Below are 20918 nucleotides of genomic sequence, written 5' to 3' on the forward strand. Positions count from 1 at the left end.
TACATCATCTTCTGGCCTGGGGGCCTGCTAACATCTTGTGACTCTCCATTGATAAGGGTTGATCAGTCAGAACACTTTTGTATCAGGCACAACAGGAAAGAATTCATCAATAGAAAGTTTCAAGGTAAAACCTGTTTTCAGTAACTTACTCTATGCCTTGAGCTTAACAGAAAAAAATGTAGTTCCATAAAGTCAGAGAACAGCAAGCTGAAGTTCAGCTTTAAGTAAGAATCATCAGTTAAATCAACAATTGTCTTATTATTTGCATTAAAGCTAAACTTCTACTTATATAAATCTCTAACTATTATGCTTTTATTATATAGGCTAAATACATTAAGAGTAAAAACATAGTGAGTAAATATAGATTAAGTAACAGTTTCATAAAGCAATATTTCTTATATTTCCTAACAAGCCTTTTTTCCTGCGAAAGGTTTTGTGCCCATAGGGGCTTTCTGTGTGGAGGCTCTCAATGCTGTTTTATTATTAAGGAGCAGTCATGTATATTAGCTCTAAAGGCACAGGCTTATTTATTAAACAAACTAATATGTTAGCAAAAGGAATTTAGATTAGCATACTCTATATCCCAGATAATTTTATTTAGGGTGCTACCATTCAGGGGCCTTGTTGATTTGAGGTTTCAGAATGATCTATTTTAGAAGGGAATCAGGAAAGGCCTTTTGCCTAAGTCATAGAAAATAAGAAGAGGTTTATTATAGTCAACATCAGAAAGACATATCTTTAAGGTGAGTGCTGAGGCAGCCTTCCGAGAATCCCTGAGGCCTGAGAAGCCGTGCTCAATCATTCCTCTTTCCCATGACTCTGTCATGGGTGGGATCTCGTGGGCTGGCTCCCGGCACAACTTATCATGAATCATGGAGAAATGTGTTCCTAAAGATGTCTTGGCAGAGGGATGGTGTGAATGTGGGATGCGGTAGGGATTCATACAACTTTATGCAATCCACCATTGCATATGTCTCTTCTTCATATGCCAGTTGCCTTATTTCCTTTCTCTTTTCCCATCCCACCTCCAAGATGCCTCTCCATTGCCTTAAATAACTGAGCTCTGCTCTCCACTTAGGTTCCTTAAACAAGAGCCTGGGAATTAGCCCATGAGAGACCATCTCTAATTAACCTAGCCCCAACCTTCCACATGCAGCTTATCAAAGTATTCACTCAGTAAAAACAAATCTCTTTCTACTTGTCTACTTGTAAGAAAACTTTCTCCATCTATGGTTAAAGGTTAAAACAGACAGTGGGTCCTCAACAATAACAGTTCCCATCCTAGAACCGTTTAAGGATCTGATAGCCGTTGTAGGAGAGGAATCAGGAAAATAAGAGAAGGAAAGTGAGGAGTAGAAACTTTACATATATCAGATACTTTAGTATTACACCACTTCAGAAACTGCTTCTTGCTTGTTTTTAAGAGAAAGAGGAAGGAGAAAGGCCATAAGGAGTTTTATAAAAAATACATCACTAGCATCAAATTATAAGAACTGGTCGTTACTTTATTCTTAAGATAGCTGACAAGCAGACTGAGCTTTGACAAAAGAGCCAACACTACCAACACTGCAGTATGAACACTGAGAATCTCTCGAAGCTTTCCTCGACCTGTTTATCAAGACTAGAACTTTATGGATGTTCTGGCATGCCTCAGAATCTCAGTAGATTTTCACTGTTTCTGCAAAGGTACACCAGAAGCTGCTCTCTCTTCTATATTGCCATTCCTTAAAGGTTTTGACAGCAAAAAATATGTTGTGAGGTGATTAAGTGGGTGGAGGAAGTTTTTTCTAAAGGAGCACCAGGTGCTTCTGGGGCTTCTGAAGGGATTAGATTTTTTTTTACCTAGTGTTGCTTGCCTTGGACTTCTAGATAGGCAAACAACCTATGAGCTTCCTCAGCCCGCACAGCGTCTGCCTGGAATGTGGTTCAGCCCCTGCCTTCTGGATTCGGAATAGAGCCTGGGAGGTGATGATGCGCAGAGATGGCTCAGGGTCATGCAGCAGTTTTTTCAGATCTAAGTGGTAAGAAAACAAATTGCATGCAGGTGAAGATCTACGGAAACGATCACTGGTCAGACACAAAGGACCCAGTATGCCCAGAACAGCTGAAACGGAGACCTAACTTTTTCCAAGCCTCTGTGTGAAAGTCTGTATACTTACTTGTTAACCAATTCCAGTTTTCACTGACAGAACTTACTTGTTTCTGAGTTGCCAAATATTTTACTCCTTTAAAATAATCAAACTGCCAAGTAGTCCATGTTAAAATTATATGGACCAGGCAGACCGTATATAACACTGTTAATTTTTGAGTTCCTGTGTTGGTCCTGGAAAGGGAAAGTCACTCAGTCGTGTCCAACTCTTTACAATCTCATGGACTATACAGTCCATGGAGTTCTCCAGGCCAGAATATTGGAGTGGGTAGCCATTCCCTTCTCCTAGGAGATCTTCCCAACCCAGGGATCGAACCCAGGTCTTCTGCATTGCAGGCAGATTCGTTACCTACTGAGCCACCAGGGAAGCCCCGTTGGTTCTTGAGGTTACTCTTAAATCATTCAGGTCAGTTCGGTCGCTCAGTCGTGTCCGACTCTTTGCAATCCCATGGACTGCAGCATGCCAGGCTTCCCTGTCCATCACAAACTCCTGGAGTTTGCTCAAACTCATGTCCATTGAGTTGGTGATGCCATCCAACCATCTCATCCTCTGACATTCCCTTCCCCTGCCTTCAAGTCTTTCCCAGCATCAGGGTCTTTTCCAGTGAGTCAGTTCTTCACATCAGGCGGCCAAGGTATTGGAGTTTCAGCTTCAGCATCAGTCCTTCCAATGAATATTCAGGATAGACTGGATGGATCTCCTTGCACTCCAAGGGATTCTCAAGAGTCTTCTCCAACACCACAGTTCAAAAGCATAAATTCTTCAGTGCTCAGCTTTCTTTATAGTCCAACTCTCACATCCATACATGACTATTGGAAAAACCATAGCTTTGACTAGATGGACCTTTGCTGGCAAAGTAATGTCTCTGCTTTTTAATATGGTGTCTAGGTTGGTCATATCTTTTTTCCCAAAGAGCAAGCATCTTTTAATAAATCATTATTCCCTTTTAATTTTTTTTTAAAGTTTTTAGTGTACGGTTTCTTATTGCAAAGGAAATACATGTTCATTATGTGGAAAATTTAGACAATACATGTATGTAAGTGCTAGAAGAAAATCAAAGTCACTTAAAATCCTCCTGCCAGAGAAAACCACCATTAACTTTTTTGGTCTATTTCTATTCATTCATTTACACTAGTATGTTTCTATTTTTTGTCCAGATGTAACCATAATATACATATTATCTAATCATTGCTTATTTTATTTAATAATATTGCATCATCATTTATCTAAGTCATTTAAACATTTTCCTACAATATTTTTCATGGCTACATATATGATTCTACAATATGGACAAACTCTAATTTCCTATTTTTTCTAATCTTAGATGCTTCCTATTTTTGCCATTTTAAATAACACTTAAATGAACATTCCTGTAACAATTTTTGCTAACTTTCATAGTTTAATTTCCTAGCAGTGGGATCAACAAGTCAGTGTGTACGTTTATTTAAAGGGTTTTGATAGGGACTTCCCTGGTAGTCCAGTGGCTAAGACTCTGTGCTGCCAGTGCAGGGGGCCCAGGTTCAATCCCTGGTCAGGGAACTAGATCCCACGTGCCACAAATAAAGATTTCACATGCTGCAACTAAGAGTTCGCATGTCATAACTAAAGATCCTGAATGCCACAACTAAGACCCAGCACAGCCATGTAAATAAAAAAAATTTTTTAAATAAATAAATAAAAATAAAGGGTTCTGATACATACTGCCAAACTTCCCTATAAAAAGTTGTACCAAATTATGCTCAGGAACTTCCTTGGTGGCCCAGTGGCTAAGACTCCACACTCCCAATGCAAGATGCCTGGGTTTGATCCCTGGTCAGGGAACTAGATCCCACATACTACAACTAAGAGCTCACATGCTACAACTGAAGATCCTGCATGCCTCAACTAAGACTCAGCACAGCCAAACAAAATTTTTTAAAGAGTATGTCATAAAAAGTTATGCTCATACCAGTGTATGATAATGTCAGTTTTCCCTTAACACATCAACATTGGGTATTAACTAGTAATCTTTGCCATTTTGAAAGAAAAACACATACTGTCATCTCATCATTGTTTTATTTCACAAACTTTTGATTACTAGTAATATTTTTCATATACTTATTGGCTATTGGTTTTCTATGAACTACTTATTCATATTGTTTGCCACTTTGGCAGAAGTACTGATGTGTTTTAAGGATATTAACTATTTATCATAATGTAAATATACTCCTCCCATATTATTTCCTATTTTTCAGTTTTGTCTGCTTCTTTATTTTTCAAAGTTTGTTTTTTAAAATTTTATGTAGACATATCTATCATTTTACTTTATGGATCTGTGTTTGAATCATATTAGAAAAAGGTCAGGACTTCCTAGTGGTCCAGTGGTTAGGATTCCATGCTTCCACTTCAGGGCACACGGATTCGATCCCTGGTCAGGCGACTAAGATCGCACTTACTGCATGGCAAAGCCAAAAAAACAGAAAAAAGGTCTCTTTTTAATTTCTAATTCTCCAAGACTTCAAAAATACTCAGGACCTCTTCACAGACTGGAGCTTTTATTTAAGTAGTAGTCTAGTTTTTAAATTCATCATGCTTATTTAAAAAATGGAATATTTGACTAGTCTTTCGTTTTTTACAGTTCTTGCATGAAGATCTATGTGTTCCACAGACCACATGAAAGAGTAGACATCAGTTTCGGAATCCAAAGGAACAGAAACTTACATTTAAATTTTTGTTATTTTTTTTGTTCAAATTTAGCTTAAAATTAACTGTGATAAATGACATAAACTTGTCCAAAAAAGAGTGCTAGGATGTTCTACCCTGTTTCTAAGACAGATAAGCCACTGTAAAGGAAGAAAGAGGGTGGGATTATCCATTAGATTTAACCACAGGAGATTGCGGATATTGACTGTTTTGCCTTACAAAATGGCAACTTAATAAGGTTCTTTCTGATGTATATGTATATAATTTATACATTGGGTTGCCCAAAAAGTTCATTTGGGTTTTTCCATAGGTAATAGGAAAACTTCAATGAACTTTTTGGCCAACCCTATACATACGGAGAAGGCAATGGCACCCCACTCCAGTACTCTTGCCTGGGAAACCCCATGGATGGAGGAGCCTGGTAGGCTGCAGCCCATGGGGTCGCGAAGAGTCGGACACGACTGAGCGACTTCACTTTCACTTTTCACTTTCCTGCACTGGAGGAGGAAATGGCAACCCACTCCAGTATTCTTGCCTGGAGAATCTCAGGGACGGAGGAGCCTGGTGGGCTGCCGTCTATGGGGTCGCACAGAGTCGGACACGACTGAAGCGACTTAGCAGTAGTATACATATCTTTGGGCTTCCCAGGTGACTCACTGGTAAAGAATCCATCAATCAATGCAGGAGATACTGGAAACGTGGGTTTGACCCCTAGGTCAGAAAGATTCCTTGGAGTAGGAATGGCAACCCACTCCAGTATTCTTGGCTAGAAAATTCCATGGACACAGGAGCCTGGTGGGCTACAGTCCACTGGGTTGGAAAGAGTCAGACATGACTGAGCAACTAAGCACGTGCGCGCGTGCGCGCACACACACACACACACACACACACACACACACAACTATCCTAAATCATCTGTACAGATACATTTTTTATATATATAGATAAATTTGGAATGGAAAAAGAACTTTGGTTCCCCAGCATTTTAGATTAGAAAATAATTTCCTTTTAATTGACCAGAATTGACCATGTGAAATCTCATCTCATAGAATAAAATAACTACATGACTTCTCTTTTCTTTTTTTTTGCTTTTGATATCTGTGGGGAAGTAGGGCACCATAGAGAAAAGTGGCATGATCTTTTTAAAAAAAGTTTCAGCTTCTGGCTCTATTACCAGTTACATATTTTTATTTTAAAAGCAATGAATTGTTCAGGACTTTAATTTGGTTCTCAAAGTACATGCTTTTGAATAGTGAGACTTAGCATTTCATGGCACTTTCTGGTTGTAGAACTATTTATTAAATGGAAATAAATATTCTCTGAGTGACAAATTCCCAAAGCTGTACAACTGTAGAAAACCACTTGCATGACAGCTGCCTTACAGGACTATAAAACTTCTCTATTAGCAAGTCCCTCCACCTTATAAGACAACAGCCACTTACAGAAAAGAGAAAGGAAAGTGAAAGTGAAAGTGAAGTCGCTCAGTCGTGTCCGACTCTTTGCGACACCGTGGACTGTAGCCTACCAGGCTCCTCCGTCCATGGGATTCTCCAGGCAAGAATACTGGAGTGGTTTGCCATTTCCTTCTCCAGGGGATCTTCCCAACCCAGGGATCGAACCCGGGTCTCCCGCATTGGAGGCAGACGCTTTAACCTCTGAGCCACTGCAGTCAATTTGTGTAGTACTCATGAGGTGTCATCATAACTTACTAAGATAGTATTTCTACATAATTTACTTTCTGACAGATGATGAAATTCAGAAATTGCCCCTGAGACATTCACCAAAGCTAGTTTCCAAGACAAATAGGGTCATGTCTTTTCCTGAAGAAGAAACTGGCCTGGAAGGAGACTGACATTTGGTTGAAGCCTCCAAGGGCTTTTTTTTAAATAATACAAGTCAGGCTCTCTGGTTCCCAGGCTCATCTCTACCACAGAGCCTGCCTCAGGTACCTTCCAAACACAGGGCACCCCAAGTCCAAGTGTTTACCACTTACCATCCTCTATCCAGTCGGTACCCTGCGTCCCGAGTTCACTGTGATCCACGTACCTCGATAAGAGCCCTAAATGCAGGATAAAGTCCGTGAGTCTGTGATCTGGATCCGGCTTTAAGAAGCTGGCACAACTGACCTTCTGATAATTAGATTTTCTAAACACTGAATTCCTCCAAGTGCCTGATAGTTACCTACAGATAACATAGCCCCCTTCTCCAAAGAAATATTTTCAAAGTCATCTTCATAAAGAATGGGGACACCCAAAAACGCAATTTGGGAAAGCACAGGATAAAAGTGACTGGAGAAATGAGAGGATTTTCTCTGTACCTACAAATAAGACTGCTGCTCTTCTGATAGGAAGTTTTGCATTCTTGGAGAACATCAATGTTTGGGCTAAGATGTTGACCTTCCCCTTGCATTTTTTTCCCTAAGTGGCGGGGGAAAAAAAAAAAGAGTATGAAGGAGTGAAGTAGCAGCACTATTTTTATCAGCCTCACTATAAAGGGACTATGTCAGATACACATACAGAGTATAGTGGTTGAAACAACTACAGTTGCTCAGTGAATTATGCCACAATAACGAGGCCCTTGGTAATGTTAAATCCTCTGAATATACCTCGCTCACACCCGCATACTGTGCCTGCAATGCCTCTAATCTGTCGTCTCTTTTCTGTATCTAAGTCTTCTTGGGTCTCTAAGCCCAGTCTTGAGCTCTGCCTTCCGAATAGCTCTTCCCTGACACCTCTTACCTTCCTGACCTAACCCTGTACTCTTTGAATCTTTTGCAGGTCCTTCTGTCTTGGCAACATATCACTTTCCACCTTGCTTTTCCATTCAGTGTTTCACAGAGGTTTAATCTCCCTCACTAGCTTGTAAGCTCCCCTTACAAGTTTTCATCTTGGGCATGTTTCTGGGTTTTCCACGGCCTGTTGCACATGGAGCATGTTATGCTTGTTGGTTGAACGAATTGACTACTCAGTGGATCTCTTACCAGGATAGGCACCTCAGGGACAGGAAGAGGGCAGGATTTTGTTCTTATAGAACTTATGATTTAACATGGACAATATGTAGTCTCATTGACCGACAGCATTGAATTTCTTGCTGCAAAAATACTGTCATTAGTGCATCTGTGATAGGTTTGATCGCAGGTCAGAGAGAGAATCCTGCATGGAAAGCCTGACATGAGGGCACTGTGGGGCTTCCTAGGCTGGTAAGTCTGATCAAAGGTAGGCCCTACTGGGTCCTCAATGGTTACGCATATGGAAGATCCCTGGGAAGAGTCAGTCCTGGGGTCTTCACGATAGGATCCCAGTGGTTCTAGACTCAGTTGTCTAGGAAACCATGGATGGGCCTCCTCAGGCTGCTCTGGCTCAAGCCTGCCCCTAAGATGAGTCACAGTAGCCTCTGTCAAGTTTGTGTTGACAAAGTGTTGCAAGGCTTTGTGTTGCAAAGCTTACAACAGCATGGCAGCCCTTCTTGGGGCTCATGCTCTGATGGAGGGTAAAATAATCCACTATATCCAAAGAAAGCATTAAAGATCATTGATAACCTCATTTCCATTCACTCCATAAGTAGTTTTTTGAGCATGTACTATCTCCCTGACTCTGCAGCCCCTGAGCCAGGTTAGTGGAGTTCCCAAGAGTTCACCAGGCTTTTTTGGTAAGGAAGGGTGGTAAGAGAAAGTGAATTTTGATTCATTTGGGAGGAAACTACAGAAAAATGGATTCATAGAACAAGACCGGTCATAGATATCAAGTGCTGAAGTGAGAAGGATGGGAAATGTTTCCTTTATGTCATATTCCTTCATTAAAAACGATGTATGAAAAAAAATAAGCATGTCAGCATATTAAGGAGTTAACAAAGCCATTATTGCTCACATACAAAGAACTTGCAGATTGTTTCAATGTCACTAGGGTTGATGATCCAGGGATCTTTGCGGTACACTGCTTGGGGCAGCTTCCACTTCAGGAACCGGGCACATATAGTTAGCACTTGCCTGCTCTCCTGTGAAAAGGATGATCAGAGATCAGCATTTTCAAACATGTTTTAGCTGAGATTACCTTTCTTCAAATAAAACACTAAAGTCTAATATGATAAACTCAGAATTATCTTGATTGAATGAAGTAAGGGCAAGGTGCCTTCCTTCAACTTTCCCAAACAGTCTCTACAGAGAACCCATAAAATCTGCAGGGTTCTGGGGAAAATGGAGAAACCACTGGTCGAGGGCATAAGTGAGAGCTACTAACATCAAGTGTAATACCCAGGTCAGAGATTTGGGCAGGAGTCACACTACCCCATGCTCTAGAGAGAGGGCTCCCATGCGTACTAGCTGCTCTTTATGTTATTCTCCTGTCACTCCACACAGGAAAGTGTAGCTCCCCTTCTCACAGTCCTTGTACATCTCTAGCTTGGAAGAAACTTTGGAAAGTATTGATCCTCACTTGATCCTGATACTTGAGCAAAATTAGCAAGTGGTCTCCTTCTTTACTCACTGCCCTCAGAAGGCTGCCATGCACCATATAACACCCCTGGTAGTCTCCAAGCAAGTGTTTGGTCCCAGGTCCACTAGACATCTGGGCCATTAAAATTCCTCTGGGGACAGATGGGAATGCACATTAGTTCAGTTACTTTGTTAGGAATTGTAAGTGTCAACCCACTCCAGTGTTCTTGCCTGGAGAATCCCAGGGACGGCAGAGCCTGGTGGGCTGCCGTCTATGGGGTCGCACACGTCTATGGAGTCGGACACGACTGAAGCGACTTAGCAGCAGCAGCAGCAGCAGCAGTAAAGTTAAAGATACCCAGATATTCCACTTCTGGGTTGATGCCCTCAAGAAACTCTCACACATGTACACAAAGAAATCTACCAAAATGCTCACTGCAGTATTGTAATAAGGAAAATATAAAAGTAATCTAAATGTCCAGGAATAAAAGAATAGGGAAGTTGCAGTTACATGACAGAATTTTGTATAGCAGTGATAACTGAACTAGAGCTATATAACATGAATAAATCTTCTAAATATGTTAAACAGAGAAAAGCAAATTGCTGAAAGGATTTACAAATGATATGAACAAAGTTTTTTAATATATAAAATTTTTTTTTTTCAGATAAAGTTTTAAAACATGAAAACTAATACCTCAGAAATGATAACAAAATTTGAGATTTTGTATGATTTTTTCCGGTTTTATTTCTCAGCCGAGGTGGTATGGATGTTTTAGGTTATATTGTCAGTGCCAGTGATTCCTAACCTTATGCTAGAAAAACAAGCCCAGAGTCTTGACTGCTCTAGGCTTTGCCTGATCGCCAAAAGCTGGCTGGGGTGCAGGGTGGGGGTTGGGGATCAGTACTGTCTGTTCCATGTCCATGACCTCTATGGAGCACACTTTCCCATCACTTGGTTGGGAAGCTCTGCCCTATACTTCACTGAGGTCTGAAATATTTTATATTTATGGCTATAAGGCCATAACACTTCCCCCATAACAAGGTGCCACGGTCCACTGTAATCTTTAGTTCTGTTTCTGAATCTTTCTGTAAGGAGGAGCATAGGTGGGTGGGCGCTCCAGCATTTTCCCAGACTCCTTGCAGCCTAAACCCACCTCTCTGGTTGGCTGTAACTGGTGGTCACAGGACCTTGAAAAAGACCAGCTTCTGAGGTATGGGACAGTACTAAAGATGATGCCATCCCTCCCACAATTCTTATGGAGGAACCCCTGGAAGATTAAGGAGAGTTCAAAGAAATCTCCAGATTTCAGAGAAGTTTCTCTTCCTGATTTAGCCTCAACACTAGTCTATTTGTCTCAAGGCCACAAGGCCATTCTTGAATTAAAGAGAAAAGACAACAGACTGTGATCATCATTAGCAGAAAGAGTTTGTTGACTTGGGCAGTGTGTTGAGAGTTCTGGGCTAGGCTGAATATTGGAGGGGCTACAGAAAGGTATAAAAATACATGATTCTCACCCACATAGGGTCATGATTTGCTACACAGAAATAAGGAGTAAGGTTTTTCATACAATTCACTTAGGTAAAATAATTGAAAGGAAGCCTGTGCCAGAGGAAATGGGGAATAAAGATGGCACCACAGAGTCCCTGCCCTCAGAGATACGAGGGCCTGTTTGCAGAGTTGGCTCTGGATTTGAACTTATTCAGGGCTGAAAGAAGTTAACAGTAGGCATTACCGCAGCGATTGCATCATTCTCATCCTGAGAATACAGAAGAAGTGGGACCAAGCTGTCCAGGACTTGGCTCTCTACACCCTTCTTATCTGTGTATTTCACAGATTTTATGGAGGCTCCAAAGAGGGTCATGGAGAAACGATGAACATTCGGTCTTACCTATGAAGGATGTTCAAAGGGAAGCAACTCACTGAATGTGTTCATGCTTAACTTATAAGAGCTCTAGGTCGGCTGAAATGCCGGTCCTAACAGGAGGATATTTAGATGTTGGTAGCTGAGGGCAAGAAACCAAATATATGTGGAGACAGTCACATTTGCTGCTTTGCATGGCTCATTCTCTCACTCTAAGAATGAGTCATCACCGCTTGTATCTGCTCCTAGTATTAACTATTCACTCAAGCTGGGCTTCCCAGGTGGTGCTAGTGGTAAAGGACCTGCCTGCCAATGCAGGAGATGTAAGAGATGCTGCTTTGATCTCAGGGTTGGGAAGATCCCCCAGAGGAGGGCATGGCAACCCACTCCAGTATTCTTGCCTGGAGAATCCTATGGACAGAGGAGCCTGGCGGGCTACAGTCCATGGAGTCACAAAGAGTTGGACACAACTGAAGCGACTTAGCACATACACATCACATGCTGTTTTGATGAAATTAAAAATTCCAGCCTTGGCATATTTGACCTTTCAGAACGTGGTTCACTGTGCCACATATATTTCTTTTTTTTGGCTGGGCCACTTAGCATGCAGGATCTTAGTTCCCTGACCAGGGATGAAACCCACTCCTCCTGCAGTGGAAGCGTAGAGTCTTAACCACTGGACAGCCAGGAAAGTCTCCCCGTGTATTTTTTTTGACAAATCTTTGGGATCTCAGATGGAGACATAAGTATAGTCCACTATCCTGACCCAGTCCTGATTGTTCTTTGAATTTCTTCTAGAAACTCCTTCTTCATCCCAGGAAGCAGGGGAGTCTCTATGCCTCAGTTTTTTTAACCTAAAAAACAGTAACACCAACCCCACCAACATCATGGGTTACCTAGAAGAGTTTTAAGAGATTTGAAAGTGTTCTGAACAAAAAAGTACAGTCTAAAATAGAATGTATTTATTACTATCCCAACTTCAGTTTGCTGTTATGCCAATTACCTTCCCCCTAGGAAAGTCTCTCCTCTCCCCTTATCTTACATCACCAAACAAGGAAAAGAGGGTCCTCATCATGGCAGTCAGGGTGGTGAAATCCATCGTCCTGACGAATTGCAGGAGTATCTGAATGGCCAATAAAACAATCTTCTCGTCGGATTCACATAAAAGGTCTAGGATGTACGGCAGCAGGCTCTTCATGTCTTCCCTCTGTGTGCCCAAAACAGCGTATCATCACCCCTCCCAATGGCACTTTCTCTGGTACCAGAGTAGGGCTTCCCGCCTGTGCTCTGTGCCTGGTGCTTGTTGAGTTTTTGGTTGTCTTGGCCAGCCCAGAACATAGAATTAAAGAGGGCCTGATGCCATCTCTCAGTATTGGCAGGACTGATACGTAGAGAAGGCAAAAGAGCTTATGTACATATGTGTACCTGTGGCTGATTCATGTTGATGTATGGCAGAAACCAACATAATATTGTGTAGCAATTATCCTTCCATTAAAAATAAATAATTTTTTAATTAATTAATTAATTAATTAAAAAAATAGAATCAGTGGTCTTACCATTTCCTCCTGTCTGGTAAGATAGCACAGTCCCCTCAGGGCAAGAATTTTAAAGGGATTATTTTCAAGAAGTAGCCAGTCTTTCAAGCGGGCAATACAGTATATGCTGGGAAATCTCCTAGCCACTGGACTCTGAAGAAGCTGAAAAAACCCAGAAAGTGGCCAAAGAAGTTACCTTTTAGCCCTATTTCATGAGGGGAGCCAGCTTCCCACCAACTCCGAAACACCTATTTTCCTTTGAAACTTCTACTCTACAGCACATACATTACAGGATGATGCTTCCACCGTAGGGACCTAAGGAACACTAAATATGTGGACAGAAGAACTTCAATAAGGTTAAATTTGGACCATTTCTATCCCACGTCTAAATCGGACCCTAGTTGGTCACTCAGTTGGACAAGGCCTAGAAAGGCCAGTACAGCTGCCTTATAGGCTTCCTGAATACATACAGCCTCTAAAAAAGAAGTCTTACCTCCACAAAAAAGCCTGCTGATGTGAGCTTATGTTTATCATTCCCTCGATTAAGAAAAGGCACTAACAGGTACATGACCTTATGTGCAAGGAGGTGATTTCTCTCCAGCAATGCACTGCAAAACAGAACACAGAACAACTCTCAGAAATGCTCTTACTCAGAGAGGGCATGGGGGGTGGGGGGTGGGGGGTGAGGGGGCTCTTAAGTTTTTGCTCAGCTTCAGGTGCACGGGAGAGTAAGTTCAGTTCAGTTGCTCAGTTGTGTCCGACTCTTTGCGACCCCATGGACTGCAGCACGCCAGGCCTCCCTGTCCATTACCAACTTCCAGAGTTTACTCAAACTCATGTCCATTGAGTCGGTGATGCCATCCAACCATCTCATCCTTTGTTGTCCCCTTCTCCTCCCGAGGGTAAGGCAGGGCTAAAAATTTGGCTGGAATTACGGGCATTTGCCCATTCTGGGATGAGAAGGTGATTCAACCTCGGTGGCTACGATAACTAAAAGGGGAAAAAAAATTACCTTAAAACACAGCTGCTTTAGAGCAGGGATGCATGGCAAGGAAGTCTTACTTGGCAAGGAGGGATACTCCCTGAAGATGGCAGTCTTTTCCTTCCAGAAGGGTCCATCCTTTGTTCTTTTCCATGATGTTGAATTCCTGCCAGCAGGATGTTCTGAGGAGGAGAGTCTTTGTAGCCTGTATGGCGAAGCTAATCCAACAAAAACAGTACAAGTGAATATAGTACAGGTCCCTCCAACTGAAGAGCATAAAATCACCTGCTCTCACCGAGGAGGGCCACGTATTGATAGCTGGTGGACTGTAATTCTCTTCTTTCTAGATTTTCCCAAAGATTCTCAGTGCTCTAATAATTGAAAGGCCCTTCACACAAACTCTAAGCATAAAGAAATCCAATAAAATTGTGTTTCCCTGGGAGAATGGAAAGAAGTCTATGATAAAACAAATGATGTAGGATGCTAAACTGAGATTCACTGCTTTTTTCTTTGCAGCTTTATTTACATAGAATTTATACCCCCCTAAAATTTACTCCACTGCTTTTGAAAACTACTTATCGAACTAGTATTTTGGACATGACATCAGAGAATCTTGAAGCTGGAAAGTCCTTGGAGAAACCAAGCCTGAGCTCACTTACAGATAAGGAAACTGAGGCACAGAACAACAGAAAGATTTGCCCAGAGTACAGAGCTATTTAAAGGAACTTCCCTCATGGTCTAGTGGTTAAGAATCTGCCTGCCAATGCAGAGGACGTGGGTTTGATCCCTGCTCCAGGAAGCTTTCACATGCAGCAGGGCGACTAAGCCTGTGCATCACAACCATGGAGCCTTGCACTCAAGCCACCACAACTACTGAGCCCGTGCACCTAGAGCCCATGCTCCACAGTGAGAAGTCATGGCAATGAGAAGCAACTAGAGGGGAGCCCCCAACTTGCTGCAACAAAAGAAAGCCTGCGTGCAGCAACAAAGACCCAGCAGAACCTAAAATAAATACTTAAACAAAAACTGAATGAGAATCAGAACTCAAGTTCTTCTGCCTCTTAGTCAGGCGTTCTTAAATATTCCACATTAGAGCACTTCCTCAGAAAGAAATCCATGTGCCCCAGAAATACTGAGAAATTTCTATTGAGACCCTAAAGGAGAATTTAAAAATACCTCCCTATGCATGAAGCAGAAATGAGAAAATGCTCAGCTTTGCATCAGTATGGTCTTGGAGGTAGGTTTAAGGCTGTCTCGCTTGTCTCTGTTGCTACCTGATTTATTAAGAAAGGGCTGGCATGCTAGCACCCATTATTTTGCAGTGCATCTGAACTCAGATAGCCAAATTTGCCTTGACATCAAGACTGGGCTTCCCTGGTAGCTCAGCTGGTAAAGAATCTGCCTGCAATGCAGGAGACCCCAGTTCGATTCCTGGGTAGGGAAGATCCACTGGAGAAGGGATAGGCTACCCACTCCAGTATTCTTGGGCTTCCCAATATTCCTTGGCTCAGATGGTAAAGAATTCGCCTGCAATGCAGGAGATCTGGGTTCGATCCCTGGGTTGGGAAGATCCCCTGGTGAAGGGTACAGCTACCCATTCCAGTATTCTGGCCTGGAAAATTTCATGGACAGAGGAGCCTCATGGGCTTCAGTCCACGGGATCTCAATGAGTCGGACATGACTGAGTAACTTTCACCAGTAAGACCAAAGAGAGCCAGTGAGAGCACAGAATGAATCCTGGTCAACAAAATCACAATGGACAGTACCACGAGGGGGTGACCTCTGAAGACACTTCCTGTTCTGGGTACAGGCCACTGGGGATGGCAACGTCAGACATGGTGAGGCCGATGGTATGGTGAACCTGGATGAGCAGTGTCATGAGAAGCTGAGGAAAGAGCCGGAACGTAGCTGCTCGGAGTCTGTTCCCCACAAACACCTCATAAAGGGCATCTGTCACCTATGGAGAAAAGCACAAGGCAGAGCTGAACACCCGCTGGTCCTAAGTCTTACTTTTGTTTTACTTCTGCTTGTTCCAGAACATGCTTTCTGGTTCTACTAAATCACAGGCAGAACAGTAGTGGTAAGCAATGCAGGGATATGAAAGTGACAGGGTAATGAGATAGGAGTGAAGGTGTCACTAAAAGTTGCCAGAGTGAGGGGCATCCTGAAATCCAGAAGGAAACTATGAGGAAACCATTCACATATTTGACCACATACAAATTTAAAGCCCGGGCAAAAAGAAAATTGTTCATAAACAAAGTCGGATGACAGATAATTTGCAGAAATGCGGTAGTTTTAATATATTCAATGCCCTTATATGTCAGGAGGGACAAATGAAAAGGCCTGCTACTCAAAGTGTGGGAAGTGTGGGCCACCTACCAGGAGCATCACCTGAGCTGATTAGAAACAGAGACTCGCAAGCGCCCCTCCTCCACCCCAGAATATCTGCATCAGAGTGTGTATTTCAATTAGATCCTTAGATGATGGTGGTTTGCGTGTGTATTAAAACTGAGAAGCACTTGGGTGTAGGACATGAAGAAAGAAGAAACACAAATGACCAACTGAAAAACATACATAAATGTTGAACCTTGCCAATGACGGAACTGTAATTAGAATGTGTTCCTTTTTCACCTAGCAGCTAGACAACAACGCTTGGTGTGGCAAGGCCATGCTCACACATGATGACAGAAGGGCAGTGTGCTAGAGGGTCATTTGGGAACATTACCAAAAGTTTAACTCAGCCCACTATTTGGCCCAGAAATTCTCCTTCAATGGACTTTATCCTAAGAAAATAATTGAGTATGTATAACAAAATTGATGCAAGCATGATTAAGTTTGCTACAGCACTGTTTTCATGGCAAAAGTTTGAAAAGTGTCAAATGTTCACTAATAGGAAACAATAATGAAATAAATGGTTCTGCATCATGTATTACCTATTTTTTAAAAGGTAATTAAAATCAATTACTATGTAACTATGAAGAGGATAACAGTTTGTGTATGGTTAAATGAAAAACAGCAGGTCATGAAATGGTATATACTGTGACCTTATTAATACACATGCAGAATTTTATAGGCTAATCAGATTAAATATATACCTTTATCTGCTCTAATACCTAAAACTGCACTAAAAGGACATTTTAGGGATTTTTTAAAAGGCATAAACCCACAAGAACAGAGAGCGTAGGCAAGAAGACAATAGAAGATTAGAGATTTCAAAGTAATTTTGAAAGCTAAAAAAAAAAGTATGATAATAACTTAGATCGGAGAAAGCAGAACCATAAACTGGTAGGGAATAAAATAAAGTAAAAAGTAGTCGTGAAGTGGGGTGGAAGAGGGGTGAATTAGAAGTTTGGGATTAGTTTGGAGTTTGCTTATCCATCCTGTATATAACAGTTTATATACAGGATGGATAAACAACAATGTCCTACTGTATAGCACAGGGAACTATATTCAATATCCTGTGATAAACCATAGTGGAAAAGAATATGAAAAAGAATATACATATATATATGAATAACTGAATCACCTTCCTGTATAGTAGAAATTAATACATTGTTAATAAAATGAAATAAAACAAACATGGATATGGGCGAGGCTGTGCATGCAGAGGGGAAGGGAATATATAGGAACTCTCTGTACTTTTCTGCTCAGTTCTGCTGTGAGCCTAAAACTGCTCTAAAAAAATTTTATTTATAAGAAAAAATATAGAGGGAAAAAGTATGCCAAGTACATATATAAGAAGTTTATATATTATAAACACTTGCAGAAAGTTCATTTTTAGGGACATGGTATAGCCATGAGCTAAGAATAGTTTCTTGATTTTTAAAGGATTATTTAAAAATATATCCAAAAATATGTGGTGGAGACTATATGTGACCTGAAAAACCTAAAATATTTACCATCTGGTCCTTTATGGAAAAAGTTTGCCAATCTCTGCTCAAGGGGAGCCTTTGGGGGACATCCCTGGTGGTCCAGTGGTTAAGACTCTGCCCTTCCATGCAGGATATGTGTGTTCGATCTCTGGTCAGAGAACTAAGATCCTGCATGCTGCGAGGTGTGGCCAAAAAAAATTATATAAAAAATAAAAACAATTTTTCAAAGGAGGACCTTTGGTTTCTATTTTATATTCTTCTATATTCTTTGAAATGTTTGTACTCTCTTGACTATGATGATATGCATTTTTTAAAAGACGAGGAAAAGAATGTTTAAAACAGATGAAACCATACTGACTCCTTCACTCATCTCAGCCTCCTCCACATCCATCCCTTGGTGGCAACACTGGTGGATTTATAAATGGATGAGGGAAACAAACTTTGAGAGGAACCAAAAGGAACACTCTCCAGATGATGCTGGGCCAATTATCCAGGAGGGCCATGGTGGGCTGAAGTTGGAGGGGCAAAGCTCAAGGGCTTACAGCAACAGCCACATAGGCCATCTTCTCCTGGGTGCCAGAATCATGGCATTTCTGCAGCTTCCTCAGGAGTCTCCAGAGAATCCAGGTCGTTTTGGGCAGCTCCACATTCAGAGTTCTCCACAACTCAGCCAGATGCCTAGAAATCCCAGAGGAAGAGGGATCAGGAGAATGGCTTATTCTAGGCCAACCATGACCATGAGCTTCCCAGAATCCGTCTGGAATCCAATCTATAAGAGGTTTTCCTCTCTGAGGCTCAGTTCTTCTGAATTGCTATCTGATTTCACAACAGTAACTCCCAAGGTTTCATAGACTCAAGTTCCCACAACCTCAGCATGGACTTTAAGACCATTCACAAACTGGTCCTAACATATCTTTTCAATCTCACAACTTCCCTATGACATACTCTGTACTCTAAGTTTCCTACGTCGTTTTCATTTCTAACAGACTCTACAGTTCTCACTTGACCTAAAGCAGTAGTTTTCCAAGAACTAGAACAAACATAAAAAAATAAAATAATGCTAAAATTACATTTAAATCAACTGAATATAGTTAATACTTTATACCAAATCATATATTTTACATAAGAATCTAGTGTATTAATAGGTAAGCTGAAGCAAGTAGTAAAGATTTAAAAACAATGTTCCAGAGAAATACACAAAATTAAGACCATTAAACAATCTGTATTAACTCATTTTTCTTTTGGATGAGTAAAAGTTCTCCTTTATTCCTTTTCTGGTAAGTGGCCTGAGGTGACCTCTATAAATGGTGAGCTATTCACTTGATCCAGAAAACCCAACAAAATCATGCAAATCATCAGGTTCAAACCTTTGTGTTCACTTTAAGAACACTCGTGAAACTGCCCAGGCCATAAAGGATATGCATATCTGAAAAGCCACCAAATATCTGAAGGATGTCACTTTAAAGAAGCAATGTGTGCCATTCCGTCGTTAGAACGGCTGAGTTGGTAGGTGTGCACAGGCCAAACAGTGAGGCTGGACGCAGGGTCAGTGGCCCAAAAAGAGTGCTGAATTTTTACTGCACATGCTCAAAAATGCAGAGAGTAATGCTGAACTTAAGGGCTTAGATGTAGATTCTCTGGTCATTGAGCACATCCAGGTGAACAAAATCCCCAAAATGCAGTGCAGGACTTATAGAGCTCACGGTTGGATCAACCCCTACATGAGCTCTCCCTGCCACATTGAGATGATCCTTAATGCAAAAGAACAGATTGTTGCTAAACCAGAAGAGGAGGTTACACAGAAGAAAAAGATACCCCAGAAGAAACTGAAGAAACAAAAACTTATGGCTTGGGAATAAATGCCACAAAAAATAAGTGCAAAACAAGTAAAAAAAAAAAAAAAGTTCTCTATTTGATACAGTGGAGTAAAACGTCTAAGTTCAGCTTCCCTGGTGGCTCAGACGGTAAAGCATCTGCCTACAGTGTGGGAGACCGGAGTTCGATCCCTGTGTTGGGAAGATCCTCCGGAGAAGGAAATGGCAACAGACTCTAGTACTTTTGCCTGGGAAATCCCATGGACAGAGGAGCCTGGTGGCCTACAGTCCATGGGGTCGCAAAGAGTCGGACACAACTGAGCGACTAAACTTTGTTTCAGCTTACAGAAAACATTAGCACTGCACCAAGACATTATATGAGACCCATTCATTGAAACCAGTTTTGAAACAGTTTTCAAACAGTTTAAAGCTGAGAAATCTTCATTAAGTGTTGCTGGGAAACCTGCATGTAAATCAATGAAGTTAGAACAGTTCCTCATACCATACACAAAAATAAACTCAAAATGGCTTAAAGACTTAAATATAAGACATTAAACTCCTAGACCATAAAACTCCTAGAAGAGAACATAGGCAAAACATTTTCTGACATAAATCGTAGCAATATTCTCTTAGATCAGTTTCCCAAGGCAAAAGAAATAAAATAAGACCTAATCAAACCTAAAAATTTTGCACAGCAAAGGAAACCATAAACAAAACAAAAAGACAACCTACCAACTAGGAGAATATATTTACAAACAATGCAACTGATAATGGCTTAATTTCCAAAACGTATTATATGAACAGCTCATACAGCTCAGTATAGAAACAAACAATCCAATCAAAAGATGGGCAGAAGACCTAAGTAGACATTTCAAAGAAGACATATAGATGGCCAACAGGCACATGAAAAGATGTTCAATATTGCTAATTATTAGAGAAATGCAAATCAAAATTGCAATGAGATATTATCTCACACCTACTGGTCAGAATGGCCATCATCAAAAGTTTACAAATAATAAATGCTGGAGAGGGTGTAGAGAAAAGTGAACCCTCCTTCACTGTTGGTGGGAATGTAAACTGGTGCAGTCACTATGGAAAACAGTATGGAAGTTCCTTAAAAAACAACAAATAGAGTTGCCATATGATCCAGAAATTTTACTCCTGCATGTATATCTGAAAAAGATAAAAACTCTAATTCGGAAACATATGCATACCAATGTTTATAGTGGCACTATTTACAATAGCCAAGACATGGAAGCAACTTAAGTATCTATCGACAAATGAACTGATAAAGAAGATGTGGCATATATACACAATGGAATATTAGTCAGTCATAAAAATGAATAAAATATTGCCATTTGTAGCAACATGGATGGACCTAGAAATTACCATATTATGTGAAGTAAGTCAGACAAAGACAAACATTATATAATATCACTTACGTATGGAATCTAAAAAAATGATACAAATGAACTTTTTAATAAAATAGAAACAGACTCACAGACATAGAAAACAACTTATGGTTACCAAAGGGAAAAGTGGGGGGTGAGGGATAAATTAGGAGTTTGGAATTAACAGTTACACACCACCAT

General features: G+C 41.0%; 1 protein-coding gene and 1 non-coding gene across 2 annotated transcripts in view; one reads left to right on the forward strand and one right to left on the reverse strand.

Annotated features, from left to right (window-relative positions):
- Positions 1–20918, reverse strand: part of MROH8 (maestro heat like repeat family member 8) — a 58374-nt gene that overhangs the window by 1649 nt on the left and 35807 nt on the right. Inside the window, exons 13-23 of the mRNA XM_081552306.1 lie at positions 18055–18190; positions 15407–15597; positions 13721–13858; positions 13152–13266; positions 12680–12820; positions 12166–12330; positions 10995–11150; positions 8703–8825; positions 7150–7249; positions 6826–6891; positions 1843–2014 (exon numbers count right to left, since the gene is read on the reverse strand). Coding sequence (XP_081408432.1) covers positions 1866–2014; positions 6826–6891; positions 7150–7249; positions 8703–8825; positions 10995–11150; positions 12166–12330; positions 12680–12820; positions 13152–13266; positions 13721–13858; positions 15407–15597; positions 18055–18190 — 1480 coding nt within the window. The 3' untranslated portion in view covers positions 1843–1865. The remainder of the gene's footprint in view (positions 1–1842; positions 2015–6825; positions 6892–7149; positions 7250–8702; positions 8826–10994; positions 11151–12165; positions 12331–12679; positions 12821–13151; positions 13267–13720; positions 13859–15406; positions 15598–18054; positions 18191–20918) is intronic.
- On the forward strand, positions 3617–3689 carry TRNAG-GCC (transfer RNA glycine (anticodon GCC)). Its single transcript has one exon. It is a non-coding gene; the product is annotated as a tRNA-Gly (tRNA).

The sequence above is a fragment of the Giraffa tippelskirchi genome, chromosome 13, assembly GCF_054371585.1.
Source record: "Giraffa tippelskirchi isolate mGirTip1 chromosome 13, T2T-mGirTip1v1.2.pri, whole genome shotgun sequence".
Classification (NCBI taxonomy): Eukaryota; Metazoa; Chordata; class Mammalia; order Artiodactyla; family Giraffidae; genus Giraffa; species Giraffa tippelskirchi.